Here is a 21,597-nt window from a genome sequence, read left to right as displayed (position 1 = left end):
GGTAAAAGCCCGGGACGACCCTGTCCGTCTCTGTCAAACACACACTCACACGAGCACACACGGCTGCTAGGAGAGATGCCCAGAGAGGGACGGGGTGACCTTTTATATCCTCCGACTGCTAACTGTCAGCACACCCACTCACAAAATCACTGCCCCTCCTGGCATCTCAGGTAAACATAACCATTGACCTTCACCCTCTCCGAAAACACACACCCCCTGTGTGGGAATGCTGCATCAGTTGATATATCCGCCCACCAATCAGTTGCTGTACAGACTTACACAATGGAGCTTATCAGTCAGGAGATAATCAACCCTGCAGCCACATTCTCCTCTCTGGGATCAATAGGCACAGTCAGCAGGCTGGTAGTCACTTGATCCACTCTGTCCTCTGAATTTAGACTTAATCTTTGCTCCTGAAAGCAGCATTTACGAAAAGTGTTAACACAGTAGTCGAAATCTAAGAGTTAAGAAAGGTGTTAGATAATCAAACAGAGTGGTGTTCACTCAGTAAGTCCAACCAGACACACTGCTCTTTCTCAAGACAGCTACTGTCACCAATAAATGTAATAACACCTCTGGGACATTGAAAATGTCACAGTGAAGCAGACAGGAATGCAGCTGTAGTGACCTCCCGTCGACTGGTGCATTTCTGTGATTTTAAAAAGGAATATTAGGCTTTAAACTTTAAATCTCCTCTGACATTGCTGGCCCACAGCTATAAACACGCCTTTATTCTGCAAAACATGTAGTACGCATTTTGCTTTTGATACCATAAAAACACTGTGGTGATAAAACTACTACTTTTTATCTAAGTAGGGTTTTTGAATGTATTTTCCCATTGACGCTTCGGTACTTCTTAAGTAATGGACCTGAATGCTCCTAACACCTCTGCATACTACCCTTATGAATCACCACAATGACTTATTTAGTGTTTGTCCAGACAACAACTTTCTTCAGTCATGCAGCTGTCTTAAGCTGTGCAATGTTTATGCAGCACAGTAAATAGTAATGGTGTGAATGTCTGAGAGGTGAGTGGGTGAATAAAACCTTCAGAGGCCCAGGTCTGTGTCTCATTTCACTCTTTTCTTTCATTACCCCTCCTTTAACCAAATACTTTCAATTCCATAGCTATGACCTCATTTCAATAATGCTTCAGCAGCCATGTGCAGATACTGAAAGAAAAACTGAATGTTATCAGCTGTTTAAAGCATCACTCTTATGTCATAGCGTTCATTAGACTGTTTATAGGAGGCTCTGGGGATAAAATGGCCACGAAGGGCCTATTATGCTTCAGCACATTCCTAAACTCTGACCCAAAATCACCTGTAAAGTTTTCGGTCCTCGTACATCAACAGCTGCACTGAAGGGACGAATATGTTACTTTTCGCAGTGGGTGCAGGCGCTGCGGTGATAGTGAAACATTTGACCTTTGTCATAATAAAATAAACAATCCATGGAGTCACCAGGCTACAAATCGACATTTCTTGTACTGCCGCTGTGTTGCAACTTTTATCAGGTACACTTGCGTAACAATTGTTGAAACATGATTGCTCATGTGTACCAATCAATTCAAAGTGCTTGAAATTGATGGCAAAGAACAGGTCCAGCAGGATTGACTGGAGTCATGATGGAGGTTATTGGTATGTCTCTGGGAGAGAATGCAGGGAATGCAAATTATAGGTTATGAACATGATGTTCCTCAGATTAAAGAAGTGAAATTTGTTACGTTGGCTGTTGGTTACATTAAGTGAGTTAAAAAAAACAAACTGAAAAATCTGAAAGTTAAGGATGAGCACCTGAAACAAATAAAACTTTCCTCCTCTCTATCTGCAGACATTGGTGCATGAAATGTTTCACAAACATGAAGTCAACATGTCAGCTGGCACTGATCCTTACTTTTTAGCTTTTGGATGCATGCTGCTCCGTTTGAGAGAAGCATGTATTTGACCAGCAGAGTGTGCTTTGTGTTTATTTACAAATGAGAATTCGAGTCAAAGTCTGTTTGACTTAGAATTTGCAATTTGTCTCATCTGAAAATGTTTGTACATCCAGTTATGGTTGGGTGACCATGAAAACTGTAACCTCACAACACGAGTTCAGAAGAGAAGCCAAGCCAGTGGAGGTGAAGGTTGACATTCAAAACCAGGACCATATATTTACTTTCCAAAGTCACTCTACACGTCTCTCATGGTGGAAAAAAGTGTTTATCACTTTTATCTGCCCGGATGGTATACACTGGTAAATAGTGTGACATCCTACAGCTCTGTTTTATTTGTCAAAAGGTGAAAAGAGTGAAATGTACCCATTTCAGTAGTGACTCCCAGGGCATTGACACAGAACAGTACAGTTAAAAAAACTTATGATGTGAGGAGGAGAGGGACTTGTGGGAACCCAAGAGCCTTAATTTTCTTGTTTTAAAGAACTTTTCCTTATTTTATGTGATGATACACAGGTAGAGCTCTGTTGCACAAAGACGAGACACAAAGAAGAGGCACCTCTACCCTGCACAGGGGGGGTTACATTTAGGATTGGGGTTCATTTTCATCCACACTAATGGTCGGTCAGTCTGTTGTACTTATAGCTGCACTAATCTTGACAACTGTTGGATGGAATACCGACATGCTATGATTATGTTGTGGAAAGATCCAGTAGTTGACCTATACTAGCTATATCTGTTTTTATTAGTCATTCATTATAAGTCATATTGTCATTAAAACAGCTGCTCTTGTTGTTATTGTTGCTCTGCACCCCCATCTGGAATATAAGAACAGCATTGCTGCAATTTGATAATTAATCCATCGAGAGCAAAGGGCCGTCTGAGATGACCAAGTGGTCTGCGGATGTGACTTAAATGTAGGTTTTAAAAAGAGCAAAGAGCAATTTGGCACTCAGAGCAGGAAGAACAGCTGATATACCTCTTATCTTACAAGGATAACATTTTGGTTTTGAAGATGGAAGAGTTTAGTTTTTGCTTTGATACCAAGAAAACACGCTGCTTGCATCACAAGGTGTAGGATTTAGATCCTGCATACGTATATATTGTGTATACAATTGCCATAAAGTCTGATGTACATAAAGGTAAAGCCAAGTCTCTCTGGAGAGAGCTGTGTCAGTTCTCATGGGTTTACTTTGAGTGTACACTGTCTTATATTGGACACAAGGTGGCGCTACAGTATACTGTAACATCTCACACACACATAGAGGTTAGAGGTATCCTTGGTGATGAAGTGTAGCCACACTGTCATTCATGAGATAACACTGAGTGTAGTTCTTTTCCTTTTAGCCTTTTTATCTTTTTAACATAAATAATGCTCATTACATTGAAAAATGCATTATTTGTCATTAGAATAATGGCTGCTGGTAATGACCCCTGCAGATGTATGATTTTACTGCTTTCCTGGGAGCTCGGACCCCCTCTTAGCTCCCACTGGACCCTGTGCGCGGCCATCACCAAAATGACATGGTTGTGTTTGCATCAGTGACCACATGTGAGGTCATCACCTCGCCCGCAGCAGAAAGGAGACATATGTCTGATGTCACCAGTGGGGCTGATTTATCGACAGTGATTCATATCAGAGGGCCTGTAACCAGCGCAGGAGAAGAAGGGTGAGCAAGATGCTGAACAACTGTGGCTCTTGCTCGAGGGTCGGGACTGAGAGACACTTCATGCCTTTTGACTTTCAGATGTGATGAGAGAAAAAAAAAAAGAAGAAACTGAACTCAATAAATAAAGAGCAGACTATGAATACTTAATGGGAAGTTGGTGAATTCATATTTTGCATATTTTGTGGCTTGGAGCTGCCTGTGTATTCCCACAACCAATACACGGGTTGTTGTGTTCAATTATCTAAAAGAGAAAGAAGAATCCATAAACTTTCCATCTTGGGCACATCATCATTTCCTCTAATGCCCAATTTGGTTTTGTGTCTAAACTGCTTAAAAATCCTGTGTCACATTTTATATATGAATATACGGTATGCATTCTCGTCTTCTTCTTGTAAAGGATTTTGTTATCATTGTACTGTGAAAAGTAGTGATATAATCAACTAAAACAAACACAAATCTGCTGCACACCTCCACTACACAGAGCAATGATATAATTGAATTACTGGTTAACTGACATTAGCTTCATCCCACTACTGCGTCAGTGATAACACATGATTAGATTGTGTTTAAATGTACAAAGTCAAAGAGAAAAACAATCCTGTTCATTCTTTCCTATTTTAGGACACTGTAAACTATGCTATCACATTTATAAAAGAAAACAAAATGTAGTATGTCAGTGTTGACCTAAACGATGTTTGTGAATGGACCCCTGCCCACCAAGAGGACTATTTCCCATTTAACGTTAAAGTGAGAAGACACGGTTCGTTCGGGGCTTCGGTGGGTTTGTTTTAATAAACTGAGTTGTACATTAGACAAGAGTTGCTGCTGTTTCCCATCAATGCTTTGACCCTCTGGGCTCAAATGGTCACTGTGCCGGCGGGCCAGTCCTCCCCCAAGGACGTACAGGACAGTTCAGTGAGTGTTCTATAGAGTAGGTCAAAATCATCCCTGACACACACACACACACACACACACACACACACACACACGGATATTACATAAGATGTTCTTTTTTTGATTGTTTTGATGAAAATGAGTAGATGTCTTCCATTAGCGATCAACGACAAAACATTGCTAATTGGAGGCTGGCCAGACGGGCTTCAATGTGGGAGACTCACCAAGTACTGAAGTTCTTCACCAGAAGTGACGAAGAGGCGCTGGTGCTTTTCATGGGGAACTTTTCATGTCTGGAAACTTCTACTTTAAAATCTTAGATGCAAATACTGTGATTCAGTGATAGTTGGCCATGAAAATGAGCAAATTAAATGTTCATAAGAATAACTGCACTAGGATAAAAAAAAAAACTTTTCACTATGAACAATACACGATGAAAATGTTCTTTTAGCTTATTGTTTGGCTTCACTGTATAGTTCAGTCCCACTTATCTCATCCGCTTGATTTTTAACAGCAGGCAGCTGTTTAAGTCAGCTGCTGAACAGAGGAGGAGACCAAAACATAGCAAAAATAGAGTGAATGTTGGACTTATCAGATGAGCAAAATCCAAATCCAAATGAATGCTAATGCTGCTTTGTGTCAACAGGCTGTGTATACATCAGCCAAAGCAACTTCATAAGGTCTCTGCCTCCTAGTGGACAAATACTGACTAATGCACATGGCATACTACCAATCTACTCTGATAGAAGCCATTCCTTTACTTTAATACATGCTGGTACAATGACTTGTTTTCTTTTGGTACAAGTAGATTTTAAATGCATGACTTTAACTTGTTGTGATGGTTTTCAAGTTTCAACCCATAAAAAGCACTGCAGCTGCAGGTGTCTGCCACGTGATTCCGTATTGAATTACCTTTAAAGGACACAACTGCTACACTGCCAGTCTGATTTCAATGAATCTTGTAAGGAGAGAACAGTACATGTTGTTACTGACTGGCCAAAGAGTGCCTGAATAATTCATAGGGGTTGGCAAACCTTACTTGTTGACTTAAAACATAGAAAAGTTGAATTGCATCACTGACCTGTTTGGACTTGTGCATGAATTTAAATGATTTTTGACATCAGAAGAACAACAACATTGGGATTTTGAAACTGACCAAATCAATTAGGGGTGATTTACACAAGTTATAAACCTGTTACACTGTTGTCTAAAATGCTCTTATCCTTGCGCTTAATTGTGGAACAACATTTTGGAGGAAAATGCCTTTGAAAAAGCAAACAAACAAAGGGAGAGAACATCACTAATTGCAGCCAATAATGCCCCAAATTATACACATCATGACTGGCTAATGGATGACTTGGTGAGACCGTTTTATTGGCAGTGAATGACAACACAGACATGCACAAATACACTCTCTAATACATGCACACATGCATGCACACACAGGACAGGTGCACGTTTCAGTTTCAGTGGAAGTACAGAACTTATTTCAGGCATCTAACCAAGAAACAAGACTGACTTTGAAACGAGGGAACCAGAAGTGCAGAGAGTCGGCAAAGCTTCTTTGGCCACCTTCAGTGTGCTGTAAACAAAACTGTACTTTACCGTTTTTGATTTCTTTTTTCAGCTACACTTCCCTCGTAAACTAACTTGCAGTACTGATTCTGGCCAGAATAGTGGCATCAATGATTAGAATAAAATTCCAGTTTAATGTTGCTGTAAGATATTTTATTGTTATTTTCACGACAGCTCAAGTTGTACTGCATGAAATGTTAAGATTTGCAGACATCCAGGACCATGTAAGTCTTTACTTTACAGACAGACCATGATGGGAACCATAATCCACAAGATAAATACATGTATGACTGAGGATGAGGGCGAGATCATTACCACACGTGCTGCAACCGACATCAATGCAGCCACAGCACCCCATGAGTTGTTTACCGTCTTTCCATTCAGATACCACTGATATATTGCAATGGAAAGCAGAAAAACAAGGTGTGACAGGTTGTCTACTGATATTAAAACATGCTGGATACGTAATAAACCATATGCACTGAAATTACATTATCAGAATAAACAGAGGTTCCCTTTTTCCTCCTGCCAAATGAGACACTGATGCTTGTTATTACACAGACCATCGTCCAGTACTAACAGCTGTGGCCTGTGGCTACAACATGGCTGACCGCTGGTCACATTATGGCACAAGAAAATACTTACAGGCCTGCAGAGTCACAGTCAGTCCAAGTTTGTCTCCGGAGGGGCCCCGTGGTCTGTCTGTCTCCGACTGCAATAGTCAGTGTTTACATGACATAACCAAAGATGTGATGATGTTCACAGGAAGATGGTGAGTGTGTGTTTATGTCTGTATATACTATTCTATACAGCAGTGACTGCTTCATGAACCATTCATTTGTAAACATTAGGTCAAGGTAAAGCTGCATGGCCAGTATCACCGACAACCTGATTTGTGCAATATAATCAACGCGATATGATACTAAAGCAATCATGATTGCAGCAGGTTTCAAATCACCAGAACAAATGATTGTAGTGTATTTACATGTGAGGAATAAAGCACATTTCTAATATTAAACTGACTTCCTCCAGAGGTAATTTTGACATTTCAATTACTGGTGAAGAGAGCTGTGGTTAATGCACTATTCATGGACAACAAATGGGAGAGGCGTCAAGCCCACAGGAGCCAATTCTGAGCTGAAGTGAGGCTTTGTAAAACGCAGACAACACATTTTACGTGTCAGATACAAGCCAACAATCTGTCATTGTTAACATTATCTCTTTGTCAAGGCAGAGGAGGCGGTGGAATTCATCATTCTGTTTTTATTTGCATAGCAGGTTAAGTGGACTTGGTGAAGGGGAAGAAAGTTCAAAGCTGATTTGTTTGAACTCCACAGATGTCTTTTTTGATTTGCCCATTCGTGCATTAACGATAAAGTTGCAGCAATGTGTGAAACCTAATATAATTCAGACTGCTTGCAAGGTTTTGAAAATCTAACAACAGCATGTTAAGTAAACGTCATTTTTAACCCTAGAACACTAACGTTGGGTGATTTTCACCCACACAATTCTTGTCATGTGATTTTCATTGTGTTGCTGCTGTCTGAGTTGCATGGGTCCTTGGGTAGCTTCAGGCTGCTCACTGATGTTATTAATGGTATGTTTGTTTCCCTCCTCCCATCTATAGTTTTTTCAAGAGGCATGCATTCGGGTGATTTTCACCCGACGTTAGTGATAGAGAGTAACATATTTTATGGGTGGAATTTACCCGATGTTAGTGTTTATGTGTTTAAATCCCACAGTTGTCAGTGATGCAGGATGACTGTGCCTTCACCTGACAAGGCTCACATGTCCCAGGAATGGGTGGACCGAAGAACAAGTTCCCAGCTCCATTATTTTTTTTGTTTGGAAATTTCTCGTTAAGGATTACCTGATTTTTCAATAATTTTGCTGCCTTTTTAAAGGGTCCCCCATGGTACCTTTTTTTTATTTTATGTGATATTGTATATTGGGAAATTAAAGAAGAGTACTACAATTTGGCATACAATGTTGTGCTTTTACATAAATTGATGAAAACTGTATTTTATCCGGGATATTATATCGGGTAAAATATACCCGACGTTAGTGATAGTGTTACTAATTTTAACGTTAGTGTTCTAGTTAAAGTTAACAGGCTTCAAACAGCTGTGTGCTGACAGTATCTTGGCCTTACTGGGGTTGACATTGAAGTTTTAATTCAAGCATGATGCCAACAGCAGGAAAAGTGTGGCCTTGGGCTCATCAGGTGTTCATGACTTCCAGACAAGGTTTTGCACTCTGCAGCCATACAAACACACAAAAAACTCCCTACGTGCAGGCAATCCTGCAGCAAACAGACACATATACACAACACCAAGCACATAAACATGGATATGGACATAGATTCAAGCATGCGCACACAGACACACACACACTGCTCAGTGACTCATCCATCACCGCACCGTCCCCATGCTAGATTACACATGTGAATGTGGCCACCCAACAGCAGCGGTTCCGATTGCTATCTCAACCTGCATGCTGCTCCACACGTAGCCTCATCACACCTCATTATGGCTCGCCACGACTGACGAGGCCTATAAACAATCACAGCAGTAACCTTTTCTCCTCCTCTGCACCAGCACCATGAGGTCTGTGCCACGGGTCATTTAGCTCAAGCTGGAAACGTCTATGTCTTTGTTTGGATCCGATATGCTAATTGTCACAGCTGAGGGCGCATAATGAAAGCCGTCTTTACAGTAATCCCTGAGCAACCCTTTATTGTGGGAGCCAGCCAGTGTTTAACCTGTCATGCCAGACAAACCTCCTCAAAGTTACCAGCTGTGGCATTTTCACAAAACAGCTGTTCTAGCGCTATCTAGGTCCTTATGTGAAAAGGTCGGGGTGGAGGAGCCTGCACGGTTTGAGGCTGAATTAGAGTTGATTTGTAAAACTCTACTTGTAGCAACAACTTCAGTCATTTCATGGACAGTTCCTAAGATTAGTAATGTGATTAGCATAGCAGGTAAGCATCTGTCCAAGGCTACAGCCTGTCCGTCCTTGGGAGCTGGATCTCTCCTTCACTGTGGTGCTAACGGAGGTTTCTCTTCCCGAAGAAGGAGGGTCATAAAGGGCAGGTGATGCCTCGGACTGATCCATCGGACCGATCCACTGGCCTCATCGACTGCTGGACTCTTTATTGATTGTTTGTTCGCTTACACTTCTTGTTTATTTCAGTGAATTTTGTAAAGCACTGTGAGACAACTCTGTTGTGATATTGGGCTATAAAAATAAATTGAATTGAATTGAATTGAATTAAACGTCTAAATGTTACTAGAACAAGAAATCAGGATAAAAAAAACCTTGACAGCCCATTCTATCAATTCCATCTAATTGCGTGGTGATAGAAAAAAATGTAAAAAGACGTTAAAGAGAGTGTCAGAGAGTCAGAGGAGTTTATGAGCTGAGCTGAACTGTTAGAGAACTCTGTTCACAGTCACAACTTTGTATTTTCTGAATAGATTTCTGCATTGTGTTATTATTTTACACCAAGAGCCAACATTTAATCTGAATGTGCAAGTACACTGAGTGCCCCACTAGCTCCACTCAGGTAAATGATCACCAGCTTCCCCTGACCATTAAATCCATTAATCTTTCTTCTCCCTATTGTTCCTCTGTTTCTCATTCAAAGGGGTAAAGGTGTGGAAAAGGAAGATGTATTGACCATATTGTCATGGTAGAGGTGTAAATCTGAGGCAGAATGGGGATGATGAAGTGCTCTGCTGCACCTACCTGGTGAGTCATGCAGATTATACACCCATCGACTATCTAATGACTGAAGGTTATGATTATGATTTAGGGTCAAGAGCCACTGTTTTGGGGTTACTGGCTGTTTTGAATATCCACATTCATGCACACATATCTGTTGAACGTCACTATTTTATTGCCAATTGTAATTCTGATTACGGCGTGGCTCAGATAGACTTTGGAGCTCAGAAATCTGGAGGAAGCTTGGAGTAGAGCTGCTGCTCCTTTGTGCTGAAAGGAACCGGTTGAGATGGTTTGGGAGTCTGATTAAGATGCGCCTGGGTAAAATAATCCATGGGTATAATCCATCCATGGGTAGAAGACTCTCTCACCAGCTGGACACCTCAGGATGCTCCTGGAAGAGCTGGAAAACATTGTTGGGGAGGTGAACGTCTTTAGCCTGATGTTAACTTCAGCAGAGGACAATGGGTGGATGGCTAGATTAAGATGATGCCCATAAACTGTTCATATGGAGAGTCACATCCCAATTTTTAATATAAGTAATCAGTATATTTTGTACGTTGCTAAGGTTAACCAGCAATGCAGACCTATTGCTTTGGTTTTCTTATTGCAAATGAGAAAACGAGCTAAAGAATGAAGTAATGATATCAGACAAGGATTGCCTTATTTTTTAATTTCCACATCCTTCCTGACGGATTAATCTGTCATGCTTAGTGCCTCCCGTGGTGACAGGTGCAGCTCTTGACCGCATGAAAGATGCAGTTATCATTTGTTAGTTGCCCTCTACCTTACTGGCGGGAATGAGACGGATGGCTTACGAGTGGCTCATCACTGTGTCCTCTGAGGCGCTTGTGAGATCAGTGAGGATGAAGAGAGGCGTGAGCAGGATAGTTTATTGACACCAAGCCACTTTACCAAAGCCATTGCCTGTCATCTGATGTGTTTTATGAGAGTCCACGTTCACTGCCCTGATGCTGCCGTGGCTCCACTTGACCTTTGGAGCCATCAGTGAAATTGTAAATGTGATGTTAACCACACCCTCATGCTGCACTGCTTTTTAAACTCAAAATAGCTCACAATGCTGCTAATCTCATTCAACACACTTGTTTTAGGCAAAACACCATTTGTAGGAAAGCGTCAGCTGTTTTTTGGATACACAACATCCTGAAAGCCTCCAGCACAAAATGGAAAAGAGGGATTTCCACTCTTAATCTCTGTGAATACCATCAACACTGGAGGCTTATTTTCATCACATGACTGACATGACAGACAAGGGTATTCTCTATAACTTGCAGGACAAATTAACCCTTTGATAAATTAACACACTAGTTAACACTTCATAATGCAGGCCATGATTTAATGTAATTATAATCTCACTGTATGAATCGGGTACCAATAAATTACTGGTACTGATTGCATTCTCTTTACATTTAATTGTTGTCCTTCATCTCTGTAATCTAGACTAGAGCCTCCCTCTGCCCAGTTTGTGCTGTTGTTCCCTCCATTTGTCGCCGTCCATCAGCAGGTCTCACCTAACACCTGGGTTTTCTGTGTCTAGCTGCTGCTGCACATGATGAAAAGGTGCGCTGAGAGATCTCAGGTGCAGTGTGGGAGTACCAGGAACACACAGAGCCATCATCACCTTGTTGCTTTGGAAGCCTGGCCTCCAAGGCACTAATCATATCCTGCTGTTTGGCTGCAGGAGATTAGAGTCAAAATTCACATTGGCTGAAACCAAATAGGCCAAATAGATCTCCATTTGTAATTAAACTGCATTTTTTGTCTGCTACAGCATGCATGTCTCCTCAGTAAATCCTTTGAGACAAAACTCAAAAACCTAAAGACAAAAATCAACTTTATATTTTTGTGTTTTCATCAATTTGATGGAACACAACCAATCAAATTACGCATAAAGAAACAAACTTAGCGTTCTGTAGTATTGTAGGCAGAGAGGATTTTATACTGAGCACCTCCTGCATCACCTCCTACATCTTCCAACCAAACAATCCTCAAACAGCAGGTCGATTTACCATTCACTTCCAGTTAGAAGTCCAGTTAGACGCTGACGTGGTCCTTACTCTTCAGTACCTCCGCTGGTTACATCTATGGTGCAACACCGACCTACCAGCTGCTATCAGTCAAACACAGGACTGACGTGCCCTTCCAGATGGCTGAGACTCAAGTTTCCTTTTCTTTAAATTCTTTTTTTTTTGATAATGAAGAACAGACAGGAAATGTGGGAGAGAGGAGGGCAAGGCAAGCAACAAAGGTCACCAGCTGGAATCGTTGTGACCATGTAGCATGTAGCATGTAGCATGTGCTGTAACCAGTCAGTGTGAGGAAACTGATATTTTAGAACACTTTAGTGTAGTGGCTAGTAGAAAATAAGTTGTAGCAGTACTGCTTACTGCAAATAGACATTAGACAGAGGAATTCATTTTGTTCTAATTTGCAAAATTAGACATCCAAAGAGGCACTATTTTGCCTGAAAACACATTTTTGGTAAGATTTCTATGACTATATTTTTAGGAGATAAGGTGGATATTTATTGTATTTCATGTGTTATTTTTCCAGATGAAAGTTCATTGTGAGTAATGTAAAAATGCTTGTCAGAAGAGGAGAGGGAGCCAGGACATTTATCATTCAGGGAACCATTTGCCAAGTGCACAAACAACCATTATAACCCCTTCTCTGATTGTAGCCAATTTATAAAAAAAAAAAAAATGGCCACATCATGTGAATTCATTCTTCTTTTAAGAAGGAATCTTTGGCAGACCTCCGTGCTTTAAATGCCTACATATGTCTGCTACAAATCAGAAAGGTTCATTTCTGCTTCAGCTGCTCTTAGATCACATAGAGGAAAGAATCCAAGCTGCTTTTAGGGCGTCAGATAAAAGGAAAAATTGTGCAGGGCAACATATTTAGATATGAGGTCATGTGTAAAATAGGAAACCAGAGACAGAGAGAACTACAGAGGGAGGTGATCCATCTGCTTGGCTATAGCTTAGTGTCATTTATTTATTTCCTGGAGTTGAGGCTGCATATGTTGAGTCAGTTTGATCTTTCAGGTTGAGATGACTGAGCAGATCAAAGCACAACTCCACAGCTTGTTGGCTCAGAGAGGCGTCACAGTCCCTCAACACATCTCAAAGAAGTCTCAGAGTTTTGTTTGCTCCTTTGAAAACAAAGAAGCAAACAAAACTAGATTTTAAAATCATACGCTGCGATGCATAGAGGTACACACAGTTTTAAGTCCCCCACATCACGTACATTTGACGGAGCAGAGATGTTTTAATCTAAATTTTATACACAAGCATAAAAATATGCTTCATGTCACTTTTCCTTTGAGTGACGCTTATCTGCATTGATGTTGCATTGGGCTGTAAGTGCTGACAAAAGGCTTGTAGTGACCCTGCAAACATTGAAATAAAAGATTTTGAAGTTGATAATAACCACATTCGGCCATCCTCAAAAACCACTTAAACAAAACCACCAAAACCACCAAACCAAGAAACACCAAATACTCCACCAGCAACTTAAACAGAAAGTTTTGAGTATGATGACACTGAAAAAGTTACAGAATGAAGTAGTAATGAAAGTAAGCAGAATGTAGACTAACTCCACTTGTGTTGCTAATCCCATGCAAAAATGGATGAGCTACTCAAAGCTGCAAATGTAAAATAAATTGCAGATGGTGGTGGGACAGCCCCAGGAGAACAAAACAAGAGTCTGTTGTCCCCTATCACAAGTTTTGCATACTTTCCAGTTAGTTCAAAACAGTATATGTATACAATGTAGAATATATGTACAGAATATTAGAAGGATGGTGGCGAGACAGGTCCAAGATGTCACTATTATCACTGTTAGTATATACGGTATGTGGTCAGACAAGACTGAGGAAGAAAACTTATTGAAAAACATTCATTCATTTTGCTTCCTCTTTGTGAAGTCGTTCAAAAGTCTGAAATGTACATTAGAAAACATATCGCAATATTTTCTGTATATAAATGAGTAAAACTGCAAAAACCAAATACTAGGACATGTACGTATATAATGTTTACAATTAGTATGTCGACAAAAAGATGATGTCACTGACTGTAAACTTTCATTGCTGTATGTTGAGAGAAAGTGGGTCCACCAGTAAAAACAAACTTCCCCGGCGACACCTCCTTGAATGCAGAGTGATGACTGCATCCATGTATAGATTTTATCATTATCTACTCATCTCTCCGCCCTTTCCCACAGAGGGATGACTTCATTGGTTCTTCGGTGAAAAACACCTTTTGTTTTTGCTAAGTACGATCCCGTCTGCAGTAAATCCCCCCATTTTCTCCCCCTCTCTCCCTCTCTCTGCTTTTTTTCTCTCCCTCTCTCTGCATGATTGGTTCGTTTTCTATCAGGGTGCACTGTGGAGGTATAAAACCACTGCTCGGGGGGGTGGAGCTGTCCGCAGCCTGCCGTCTAATACTGGAGAACACTGCTTTTAAAACTCTGCTGCTCACCATCACACTGTTGCTTCTCTGTTGTGTTTTACAACACCAGTGCAGACTGTGGATCTTTAACAATCAACCATGTGTAAAGGACTTGCAACACTTCCTGCAACATGCTTGAAAAGGTAAGACTGATTTAGTTTGAACAACAGGTGGTTAAAAGTGTTATTATATTCCTGCTAAAAGAACTATCTGACACTGTGTGCATGCAGATTCTGCTTGACTTTCAACTGTAACTGACAACAGTTCAATAGAGAAAAAGAGGCACCGGTTGCAAACCCCTGTTTACATAAAGCAGATCTTCATGCATGCAGCTCTATTATTACTGCAGCCAAACTGTAATTATCTAAGATGCATTCTCCTCACCGTCGTCTCATCCACAGTGCCAAAGACATCAAGCACAAAATAAGCTTCTTACTCCAGAAGCCTGAACCCCAAACAACAGATCAGAAGCAGATAAAAGAGAAGACTGCTGCTGCTGCTGCTGCAAACAGGTCAGAGGGAATAACCTCAACTCCAAATATTTGTATATTTCTTTGTCGTCATTGTTCAGAGCATCATTTACCACATTCACAAGGAATTACGTTTAAGCAACAAACACTCCATTCATGTTTGTTAAAAGAAGGTCTGTGCATGTTGCATTTAACTGAAGGCAATTACTTGGAGGATACATTACCCCAGTTAGAAAATGATGAATACTGCTTTATGATGAATGTGTTCCATTTATTCAGCAGTGATCTATCTGTAGGTGGAGGCTTTAACATTTCAAGTTTGAGGACAGTTTTCATTGACCTAAATACTTTTTATACATCTTGATGCCAAAACCCATTAGTTTTAGAATTAGTTTTTCTTGGCCAGATATTTTGACACAAGACACGTTAACATGGTCACTAATCACTAATTAAATGAACCAAACAATCTCCAGACACAGTACTTTCAGGCTTTAGACCTCCAATACTGACAAGCCTCTGAAGGAATCACTGGAACATTCTTGCAGGATTTCATGTCAGCTGCCTGAGGTTTGTTTTGGACAGAGTTTGTTTTTGGACAGGCAACCTGACACACAGAGCTGCTGAAAAGCCATTTCCATGAATGGGAAACAGATAATTTCCTGCTTGATAGATTGTTTTTTGGTTCAGTGGTGCTTTGTTTTGTTCTGAAAACAGCCTGCATCTCTTTTTATATTTGTAATTGTACTGCAGATATTGTTTTTTGTTTTCATTGAGTAAACGTATAAATCCTTCATGGCTGATAACATCTTGACATGTACACATTTTAAAACTGAAGAACACATTATGTCTTGTATTGTGCTGATTCTGGCCTTAGTTGTCCTCCCTCAGACTGAAGGAACCCTCAGGAAGCCCATTAGTGCTCTTTATGGGCAGGTTAGCACCAACAGCACTTACTCTGACCTCTCCTCTTCAGTAACATGTAACTCATTGAGACAGTTATTCAATATTCACTTTTGGCTGTGATTGTTCTGCGGCGGTATCACTCATTCGTTCACAACACAAAGGCAGGCAGGCCGTGGAGCCTCAGTGACATGAATTATCCAAGTGATTTAACACGGGTGCTCCTCTCTAATTGGGTGTAGCTATTCATTATTCTCAATAATGCTGTTGATGAGGTGACAAATCTTTAAGGATGCCTTATGTTACTGTAGGTTTCACTGTGTAAGTGTCAGATGACGCATGCTGGCATGATTACATAGGCTGCGTTTATTGATCAGTGAATGGTTGCAGCCAGTAACTAGATGAGCTGTATTCACTCAGGCCCTCTTATTCTAAGTCAATATTCAAAATTCATGTTTTTTCATGTCTGTTTGGGTGATGAAGGAAGCCAGTAGGACGGTTTATCAACATGTTCAATGGAGGAAATAATGCTACACGAATTTCTGTATTAAGCCAAATATATACATATATGCATACATATGGGTTTATATACAAAGTTCTCAATGGGAATAAAGGCTGCTTAAAAACATCCAGCAAGGGTAATTTACTGTCATGTTTAAATCAAAATAGTGGCTTTCACTCTGAAAGTCTGTCCACCCTTAAATAAAAAACCTTTCTTCATCTGTGTTTTTAGGGCGCCCACTTCGGCTGAAGTGGAGAAATGGAAGGAGTCTTTCAACCACGTGATGAGCAGCACAAGTAAGTGTTGCATTATTGTTTCACACCTAAAAACCTGAACTAGAACAAGGCCAGTTAGCAAAATCCAAACTCCAATACCACTGGCAATATCAGACGGATGCTTGACTCATTGCTTCTCCAGCAGAATCTCTCTGAGGGTTTATGAAGAAAAATGTTCAAAACTAAACACGATCATTCTCATGTGACGCGATGCAATCATGGGAATATTATCAGCCGAGGCCCCGACCTTCACATTCCCCGCAAATGGTGTCCAGTGAGATTTTGGCGATGTTAAAAGTAGCGTTTAATCTCTTACGTCACTGTTTGTAAGGAACTAAGTGAGAAATGAAAGAGCGGTAGTGCAGATGTGAGGGTTTTTAAAGGGCAAAACACAATACTGTGTTTGTGGTGTTAAAGGAAAGATGAGGAGGAAACTGAAAACTGATAACACACACACACACACACACACACACACACACACACACACAGGCGCTCTGCGGTGCATTCTCATGCTCTGGTCCTCTGCTACGTGTCTCGAGGCACTATTCAACGGCCCCTCAGGACATGCTGACCAGTGCTGAGTGTATATGTCTGTCTGTTTATATGTGTGTGTGTGTGTGTGTGTGTGTGTGCATAAGCCCTCTGAGACTCCCACTGTGTGAGTGTGTGGACACAAAAGGGGAGCAATGCCCTTGAGGGAAGCAGCTTAGTTTTGACCTGCTCCATGACCTCATCTGCTGATCTCCAACGTCGTCATGTCTTCCTTCTTCCTTCCCTTTATCTTCTTCTGTCAGGTCTCATTGGTTCTTTTGTTTAACTTCCTGAGGCCTCTGCGCTCTCCTCTTTTTAGTCATGCAGGACATTGGAGCAGTAGATCAAACAAAATATTACATCCACAGGGGCTCAGATCTATGTGTGCTGTGCTCTTTTATTAACCGCTTTGGTTATTCGAAAACACTTAACTCCATATAATTACACTGCTTTCATGCTTCCTGAGGTTGCTCGTTGAGGAGGATGAACATGTTTAAAATGACTTTTTTCATCCATCGCTCAGTCTTTGAACAATATTTCTGAAGATTTAGTTCTATTTGTGAGGGAAGAACAGCTCCCTGCTTCACTTCTGTGCTGTAAGGCATCTGCAGGCCAGCCAAACCTGGTCCAGGGACTCAGAGCTCAAGGCACAAATTCTACTGATGTTGTCTTGCTGTAATTAAATTAATGTCTCAAAATGGACATGTTAATTATATGTTATTCTTCAGTTTTCTGGCACTAGATGAGCATCTGAAAGATGATTTCTTTGATATATTTTTTCATATTTGATACTGTAGACATTTCTTATTTTATATTTACATTACTTGACTTTTTGTCTCTTCTTCTACTCTCTGTTTTCTCTACGTTCATTGTATGTACCAATATACCAAGGCAAATTCCTTTTCTGTTCCTGATTCTGATCCTGGTGTTGAAATTGGACTGGTGATTTTACTGCATTCTTCATCACAAGCCTGCCAACCACATATGCCAGATTGAGATCATTTTGATTCACTGGGACTTTTGACGAGTCTGTACTTACTATAACATTTATTGCACTCTGTTAACGATAACTTCAATACAGCATACATGAGCCTTGCCAGTGTTTGTTATCACAAACCTCTACACCTGCCACCTTGAGTCTGTCAGGCTCAATGAATATTTTTTTTTCTGTCTGTGTTAGTGGGTCGTACGGTTTTTACCAACTTCCTGAAGTCAGAGTTCAGCGAGGAGAACATGGACTTCTGGGTCGCCTGCGAAGACTACAAGAGGACCGCACCCTCCATGCTTGCCACCAGAGCCAAGCAGGTCTACCAGCAGTATGTGGAGGCAGATGCTCCAAATGAGGTAATGAAATATATGACACTGGTGATATTAAATGTCAAACTATCAGTGAGCGGAAAATCTATCCATAGACATTGTTCTGAAGCCTAATGAAGTATCGACATGTAACACTGCTGCATCAGAAATCAATCATCTTTATGATTAGAGGTCAAGACTCCATGACCTTGTCAGCTCCAATCATTTTGTCCTATATAATCCATATATGTCAAATTACAAGTCCATGTTCTCGAAATTGATTTCCTTTCAGCATCTTAACCCTTTCTTTCCTCTCATTCTTTGACATTTCAGGTAAACTTAGATGCGGCGACTAGAGAGGAAACGAGGCAGAACGTTGAGAACGCCTGCCCATTTTGTTTCGAGGGGGCTCAGAAGATGATCTACACCTTGATGGAAAAAGACTCCTACAGGCGCTTTCTCAACTCAAAACTGATCCAGGATCTGCGTCAGACGCAGACCACTGGTGCTCGGGAGAAGAAGAAGAAGAACTGTGACTGGGCTGAGAGCAGGCAGGTGTTAACTGGTGGCGCTTAAACTGCCAGTGATCAGGAGAAAGGTGCCAAAGACTGAAAGTGTGTCTTGTGTTTGCTTATAAAATAGAAAGAACGGTGGTTTATAAGATGTCTTAAAGGTTAATAATTGGACATGTGGTCAGGACTTTTTCTTTCTTTTTGATACTTTTACTTTCCATTATTTTTTCCACTTGTGCATTTTAATATTTTCCATGTCTTCATTCACATAGTTTCACAGAAACAGATCAAATATCCAACAGAGAAAGCTTAAATGCGACAACAATGTGACGCTACCTACACCCAATAGACACGCCTTCAAACAACCCTACTGCCAGTGGAGCATGTTGTCAGTGAAACAGTGTGAAGGATTTGTTTGATTTGAGTAGTAGTGTTCTAAATATTACATCTTAAAAGTACTATATTAAGATCTTCAGGGGAATGACCCACCAGAATCACACACTGAGCGATATTCAGTGACAAGTGTAATAAAAGATAACCTATCAGTATTAAAACATCAGTGTCTAATTGATATAGGTGATGAGGAAATTTTTATCTTTTGGATCCATATTAAACGAACCACGGTGCAGGTTTTGGTTATGGTTATGGTTATTTTCCACCAATTTAGAGTTCCTTACCCATTAGCATTACATTAGCAACACTTTTTTGATTACCTACTGACACTTATCACATCTGTACACCAGCAGATATTGATGTCTATGTTTTCATCGCTTCAGGTACGTTGTTAATCTAAACCCTGCTGTACGTCTAACATCTTAACCCTGGTAACAACTAGCTGTGCTGTAAAAACAAGGTCCCCTTAATGTGCAAGTGTTGCCTTTGTCTACTTCTAGTGGGAATTTAGCATGTATTAGAATGAGAGAACTGATTTTCTGTAGCATGGCTTATAATTACCCAGCAATAGGTGAAAAGCTTCTTTCTGCAAGAGTATTTAATAGCATGTTCACTTTAATTTGATATGTTTTGGTGGCCTTGTATACCTAAATGTTTTATCAAGATGTAAACTGTGATTGGTAGAAAACTGTATGTAGATATTTTATGAAATATGCCATTGTCTTATTTATATCATATCTGTGACTATTCAAATAAAACGATGTGTTGGATAACCGGAACTGTGTGTGTTTTTAATCTTGTTTCAGCTGGATGCTTTTCAAAAGTTTGACTCAGAGTTTCCAGCCATGCCAGCAGCTCTATGACGCGGCATTTCATAATATTCCCTTTTTCTAAATGTCAGCAGGCTGACATCCATTTTTTGCAATTTGTTCCAGCAGTTTTGTTGCTGCCTCTTGTCTCTTATATACCCTTTCCATCAAAATAGCTCTAGTTCTTTGCTCTGGTCAAGAAAAAAACCTGCTATTTTGTGGTTATTGCTTGGATCCAACTTTTCAAGTTTGGAGCCAGTTTATATTTGGTTGAAATGTTCAGAGGGGTTCAACATTTGGTACACAAACAGTATCAGAACCTGTTCCATGTTGGTGGAAAAGGGGTATCATGAAGTGTGTGATGAATTTGGTCCATAACTCTGCGTTTCCTCCCTTGAGTATTTCATGGAAATCCTTCAAATAACTATTGGGACATCTCACTAGAAAACAAAAATGTCAACCTCAGGGTGCCGTCACGGGAAACGAAAAGGGTTCACCAATGTCATTAGGAATCATCCTCTGCTGAACGTCTGTACACAATTCGACGTCTATGACCAGCAGACATGAGGAGGACTTTTCACCTTTAGATTCCTCTCGAAATCAGCGTCACACATCCCAACATGCAAAACTGAAAGAGAGACGTGTTGAAAACCTTAAAATTTAACATAGAATTCAACCTTGGATGCAAGACAGTTACATGAATGACATTTAAACCTTAGTTTTAAACTTTTAAAACCTGTTTTTCAAACCACACAGTTCACTTCCAGAACTTAATCAATCTTTGAAATCCATATTGTATTTTCATCAACACCGATTGTGATTTGTCCTCATAGTTTAGGTCTCCTTTAAGTCAAAGACTGGTTCACCCTGTGTCAGTTTATGTCCATGAAGTTAAGGCTGTTCACTGAAGCTGTTTTCCTGCTCACAGCGTAACTCCATGCCTATTTAAGGGCAACACATTTGGGACCATGACACATGTAAATATGCTTAGTTAAGTTTAATCTTTTGCGCATCCCAGAAAGACGGAAAACATGCCTAAACATTTACTTTCTGTTAATTCTGTCTGCCTGCTTTGCTGCTTAGCAAAGGCATAAAAATAGAATAGAAAGATGCCTAGAAGTTTTTTTTTTGAGGTAGAATCTGTAAAAGTGCTTCGTTTAATAATTCACCAACTTCAACAGGCGCTTCAAAGTGGATCAATACGCCAGGAGTTTTCCCATGGAGGCAATGCAATCCTGTGCACGCTGAGCTGATGCTGCTATTTGTCATGCATACTTAAAGGAATTATGACATACAGGTTTATGTTTGCACACACTTTCATTTCTGTCTGATACAGTGCTGTAGGTCAGCCTCAATATACTACAAAGGGAGAAATCCACTGGGATCAGGGCACTTGTGTGAATTCTCATCTGTCATCTAAAATAAATGAGAGTGGAGGAGTAGTTAAGAGGACTCTGTGGGCTCCAGCAGCGAGGATTTGGACAAAAACATTTACATTTCAGACTAAAGCAGAAAACGCCCAATGTTTTTGTGGCAGTATTCAATGCCAATACTTGGCCATAATGATGAGGACTCCAAAGATGAGATGGATTTTATTCTGATCAGTACTGTGAATCCCTTGAGACAGCATGAAGAGAAT

At 40.4% G+C, this 21,597-nt stretch overlaps 1 protein-coding gene across 1 annotated transcript; it reads left to right on the top strand.

Moving 5' to 3' along the window:
* Positions 1-14,246: 14,246 nt before the first annotated feature.
* Positions 14,247-19,885, top strand: LOC139202643 (regulator of G-protein signaling 5-like). Its single transcript, XM_070832186.1, has 5 exons — positions 14,247-14,413; positions 14,672-14,782; positions 16,374-16,438; positions 18,129-18,292; positions 18,578-19,885. The coding sequence occupies exons 1-5, from the start codon at positions 14,370-14,372 to the stop codon at positions 18,818-18,820; spliced, it is 627 nt and encodes a 208-aa protein (XP_070688287.1). The 5' UTR covers positions 14,247-14,369; the 3' UTR covers positions 18,821-19,885.
* Positions 19,886-21,597: the final 1,712 nt, after the last annotated feature.

The sequence above is a fragment of the Pempheris klunzingeri genome, chromosome 6 (assembly GCF_042242105.1).
Source record: "Pempheris klunzingeri isolate RE-2024b chromosome 6, fPemKlu1.hap1, whole genome shotgun sequence".
NCBI classification, from domain to species: Eukaryota; Metazoa; Chordata; class Actinopteri; order Acropomatiformes; family Pempheridae; genus Pempheris; species Pempheris klunzingeri.
The sequence above is the reverse complement of the archived record's forward strand: the minus strand, read 5'-3'. Positions and strand labels throughout refer to the sequence as shown.

Bases quoted from the DNA above. Each gene is read 5' to 3' on its own strand.
- LOC139202643 (XM_070832186.1), top strand. From the start codon at position 14,370: ATGTGTAAAGGACTTGCAACACTTCCTGCAACATGCTTGAAAAG. The intron at 14,783-16,373 runs GTCAGAGGGAAT...CTGTGTTTTTAG, and splicing joins GCTGCTGCTGCTGCAAACAG to GGCGCCCACTTCGGCTGAAG. The intron at 16,439-18,128 runs GTAAGTGTTGCA...TGTCTGTGTTAG, and splicing joins CCACGTGATGAGCAGCACAA to TGGGTCGTACGGTTTTTACC.